This window comes from Cucurbita moschata, unplaced genomic scaffold (genome assembly GCF_002738365.1).
Source record: "Cucurbita moschata cultivar Rifu unplaced genomic scaffold, Cmos_1.0 Cmo_Scf00026, whole genome shotgun sequence".
Classification (NCBI taxonomy): Eukaryota; Viridiplantae; Streptophyta; class Magnoliopsida; order Cucurbitales; family Cucurbitaceae; genus Cucurbita; species Cucurbita moschata.
Window position 1 is genome coordinate 2860982 of NW_019268542.1, and position 5222 is coordinate 2866203.

The window sequence follows — 5222 nt, forward strand, 5'->3', positions numbered from 1 at the left end:
TAAGCTCGATGAGGAGGCAAATCTCATACTCATACATGATCAAGAGCCCACAGTGATGTTGGTCGATAAGATGCCCAACCTGTTGATGCTCAATGAAGAGAAGGTTATGGCAAACCTTCTCACAAAAGTAGAAGATCGAGTCGAGACCAACATGTAGTATCTAGACAATGGAGCAAGCAACCACATGACTGAAGATCGAGTAAAGTTCAAGGAGCCTTATGAGAAGCTCATTGGAAATGTGAAGTTTGGTGATGGATCAATTATGCTGATCCAGGGTAAATGATCTATCTTGTTCCAGTGCAAGAATGACGACCAACGTCTATTGACCAAGTATATTATATCCCAAGTTTGAACAGTAATATTATCAGTCTTAGTCAAATGACAAAAGAAGGTAGTATAGTGGAGTTAGTCAGCTCGTTACTCAAGATATTCGACAGAAATGGAGCCCTATTAATGAAGGTAAAACGGTCACAAAACTGTCTATATAAGATGCTATTGAAAGACCATCAACATCTTCCAAAAGTATCTATGGACGTTAGGAGCAAAAATAAATAAATAAATAAATAAGAAGAAACCAATGGGTCGGGAGAAAAGGAAATCGAAGAACAAATCTAAGAAAAGACCCAAGGCTGCTTCAATCATAAGTGTAACCTAGAAGTCGATGTATTTCATTAGACGTATTATCTCAACCAAAGAGACCTAGAGGACGGTCATGGAGGCGTAAAAAAAAACCGGACTTCAAACTTGGCATGTACAATTAAATTACAAAAAAAAAAAAAAAAAAAAAAAAAAAAAAAAAAAAAACCTAAACTTCTCCCTCTATTACAAAATATACTTACACTAATGGCAATATTATCTAACTTTTCATGAACGTTTTAAAACTACTCTTAGAATATAAATTTGTTATAAGAACGTTGGACATACAAAGACCTCAAATGATGTGAACGGTGACCCAAGACAGAAATCGAAACGTGAACACTACCCCACGAATCTTAGGCCACCTCCACGCTCATTCTAGCTTCTCAACTTTCATCCAAAATTCTAATCGATTTATATTCGAATAGTAGTTCTGAAACAGGATCAAGAGTAATATCGCAACTCTAAACCGAACATCTACTCGCCTTACGTGCGTTTAGGCACCAACCCAGTCCAACATCGACCTTGATTATATTGTTCGTGAGTCATAACGTTATCGTTGTTATGGCTATCTGAGTTTGAAGCCTCTCCATGTGTCAACAATGGCGGATAATCTGCAAATGAAAGTAACTATTTTACCACAAAGATCATATATATTCATAAACATTTTTGCAAAGAGAAAAATTGATAAGTTGAAATACCATTATCAAAAATGAAATGGTAGTCATGGCCTCCAATAATTGCTTCGTAATTTCCCGTCAAACGTTCCTAGTTTTTATAACACGTATCGTACGTTAATATATCGGTCTAACAAATCAAACCCAATAGTTATACGAGCCAGTTATCTATAAAAGATAAGATAAAAGACCACAAATGTAATGTCTACGTTGTCATGCAGAGTGTCTGTGAGTCAATAAGCTTGAGTTATACTTGATTTAGTTAAAAAGTGACTCAAGTATCGAACAAATAGTGTACTTTGTTCGAGGGCTCCAGAGAAATGAGTCGAGCCTCAATTAAGGGGAGGCTGTTCGAGAGCTCTATAGGCCTCAGGGGAGGCTCCATAGTGTACTTTGTTCGAGGAGAGGATTGTTGAGAATTGTTGGGAGGGAAGTGGACAATATCATACCATTGTGGAGAGTCGTGATTCCTAACATTCAATCCAATTCAAACCGTTCAAAAAGAAAATTATGAGCGTAGGAAACCAAATTCGTTTGGTTCAATCCTTGTTCAAGTTCGAACTGAATCGAATCGATGAAAGACAGATATTCACTCGAGAGAAAGAGAAGAGAGAGACCTGAAAGGTTGGAGGGTAAGATACCAAGTCTTGAAGTTGGCCATCAAATTGTAGTCCATCGCTTTCACTACAATTCTTCGGCTCACTAACCTCCGAGTTCATGTCGAAAGCTTCACCTCCCATGGCTTCATTTCCCATCGAACAAACCCTAAAGCTCGGATTCGAGGCCATGGAGGCTATAAAGGCATCACATTCTAAAGCGTTATTAACCATCCTTTTCCATGTATTTTGCGGGACTCTCCCTCCTAGAAGCTGCATGCATGAATTATCGAAACTAAGAAAACATATTTGCTAAAACTACAGCACCTAAATGGTGGTGAAAGTTCGTTTATAATCATTTATATAATCAAATAAATTACAAATAAAATTGAAGAAATAATAAATGGATAGCTAATATGATATTAAACCGTGATGGAAGACAAAATATCTTCAATCATACAACATATTTGTCTGTAATAAAAGGTCATATACATATACATATACATATACATACAAATACATATACACATACATATATACATATACATATACATACATATATATACATATACATATACATACACATACACATTCATACATATACGTATACATATACATATACACACACATATACGTATACATACATACATATACATATACATATACATACATATAGATACATATACATATACATATACATACATATACATATACCTACACGGATACATATACATATATATATACATATACATATATACATATATACATATAGTAAACCATAATTGAGGACTAAATATGGTTACCTTTCTGACGTAGATTGGACCCTTTTTGTGATAAGCGTTCAAAAAATCATCGACATTTTTTATGCCTTCAGAGGATAAACGATTGTGGTACACGCCATCTTTGCCAATGCCTTCCAATCGCCATATTTCATCTTCCCTACTCGGCGGGTGGTGCTTCTTGTAAACTAATGTCGTAACCAAAAGGAATTTTTTTATTAATTAACATGATCTAAGATTGATTAAGATTAGCTATAATCATTTTTTTATAAAGACAGTGATTGATATTTGTCGTGGTCCATCGCGATGGACCACGACTAATGTCAATTTGAGTCTATCATTATAAATTACGTCTAACGTCAATTATAGAGCATCGCTAACGTCAAAAGCAGTCAGTGACAATGATTGATATTAGTTGTGGTCTATCGCTATGGACCACGACTAATGTCAATTTGAGTCTATCATTATCTAACGTCAATTGTTTATACCAACAAACTATAGTTGACATTGACTCTAGTCTATTTGATAGAGCATCCGTCAAATGCAGTCAGTGGTGGTAAACTAAAGGTGTTCATATGATCCGATAATCCGACCAATCTAGACTACCGAATTCGAACATAAAAGTTGGGATGGGTTGGGTTGAATTTGTGAAGAACCGAAAATTTAGCTTCGTTTGCAGGTTCACATTTCTTTGGTCGAGTTACTCGAAAATAGAGTTACAACTCAACCCAACCTAAACATTTTTTTTTTCGTAACTGATGTTAGAACGAGGTTTTAGTTATTAATATAACATATACCGTGAATAAGTAGAATCTTTCTAAAAGAATTAAAAAATAACCCGACAACCCAACATAACTCAGAAATAGAGGGTTGGGTTGTGAACTCTATTCAGGTTGCTTAGATCACCAACCCAATCAACCTGAAATTTTCGGTTGGTTCAAAAGATTTTTTCAACCCGCTTAATCTAACCCATGTACACCCCTATGATAAACTACAACTAAAATTTCTCGTGGCCTATTGGGATAAATTACCGTTGACATCAATTCTGATGGAATCACCAAAGAATCTGTAGTCATAGACCACGGTTCTCGTTAGTCATGCTCTAGTACTAGACCATGACAAACGAGAGTGCTCTAACCAATAGTCGATACAAGAGAACCATAGTAGTCCCTACGACCGATTTTAAAACATTATTAAAAGTACAGTGACTAAAATGAAATAAGTTTAAAGTATTGGATCAAATATCGTTCGAGAAAAATAGGGTTAAAAACGACATACCTTCCCCACGATGATCCATCACTCTGAACGGTTTCGAAACAGCTTCCACAATTCTTGGAAACTTAGCCAAGATGTTCTTATCAACAACTTTTGCTCCCAATCTAAACTTCTTAGACTTAGTCCAGCTCGAATTGTCACTAAAGCTCAAACCTTTGATGAATCCAACCCCATTTTTCAAGCAAATTATCATATCATTCCCCACGATCAAAGGCCTTTTCCCCTCTCTTTTAGAAACAACATTGTTGTTAAAATCGCTCGAAGTCCACGAACTTTCGTCTACTCGTTGGTCGGAGCCGAATTCTAAATTGAGTACGACCAACTCGACCAACGCCGACGATAAAGGACCTGTCTTGATGATGCCATTGGAGTTGGTGGTATCACACATTGCAACTAGAAGTGGCTTGCCATTTCTTGCTTCTATTTCATTGTTGGTGAAAATTGTTGGAGATGTTTGATTCAAGAACAATAGCTTGAACTTTGAAGCTCCAAACCCATTTATTGTTTCTTCTTTTACAATATGAATGCTAAGCTGGCTGTTTATGATCATGAAATTGATTGAATTTGATGAACAAAAAGGGTTTAAGAAGGAAACCCATGTGGATTAATATCAATTTAGTTCAAGAATGGCATACCTTGATAGAATGGAGTGAATGTAATAATTAACTTGGAGCTCCACCACCTCATGCACCTATAGAAAATTATCAATATGGTAATTTTGATTTTGATTTTGTTCGATTTATTAATCGTAGATCATCTCTAGGAGAAGTTATTGGTAACTCTCTCGTAAGTTATATTGTAACTTGAGACTTACCATTTTGGCCCGTTAGGTATCATTGTTAGTCTCACGGTTTTAAAACTCGTGTGTTCGGGAGAGGTTTTCACACCCTTATAAGGAATGTTTTGTTCTCCCCTCTAACTGAAATGGGATCTCACAATCCACCCACTTGAGGGACAGCATCCTCGCTAGTACACTACTTGGTGTCTGGCTTTGATACCATTTGTAACAATCTAAGCCCAATACTAACAGATATTGTCTGCTTTGGCCCGTTACGTATTGCCGTCAGCTTCATAGTTTTAATACGCGCCTATTAAGGAGAGGTTTCCACATCGGAATGTTTCGTTCTCCTCTCTAACCGATGTAGGATCCCACAATCTACTCCCTTGGAGGTTAACGTTCTCGTTGGCACACCACTCTGTGTCTGGCTCTGATATCCCAACCCTGAGAGAGAGAGAGAGAGAGAGAGAGAGAGAGAGAG

General features: G+C 36.6%; 1 protein-coding gene across 2 annotated transcripts in view; it reads right to left on the reverse strand.

Moving 5' to 3' along the window:
- Nucleotides 1–818: 818 nt before the first annotated feature.
- The window catches only part of LOC111461979 (calmodulin-binding protein 60 G-like), a 4820-nt gene continuing 416 nt past the window's right edge, over nt 819–5222 (reverse strand). The window contains exons 1-7 of one of the 2 annotated variants that reach the window (XM_023105626.1): nt 4778–5171; nt 4599–4654; nt 3967–4499; nt 2713–2876; nt 1931–2182; nt 1338–1404; nt 819–1250 (exon numbers count right to left, since the gene is read on the reverse strand). In XM_023105626.1, the coding sequence (XP_022961394.1) occupies nt 1123–1250; nt 1338–1404; nt 1931–2182; nt 2713–2876; nt 3967–4499; nt 4599–4654; nt 4778–4780 (1203 nt within the window). In that variant the 5' untranslated portion in view covers nt 4781–5171 and the 3' untranslated portion in view covers nt 819–1122. Of the gene's footprint in view, nt 1251–1337; nt 1405–1930; nt 2183–2712; nt 2877–3966; nt 4500–4598; nt 4655–4777; nt 5172–5222 lie in introns of those variants that run through there. The other variant, XM_023105625.1, reaches the window with a different exon arrangement.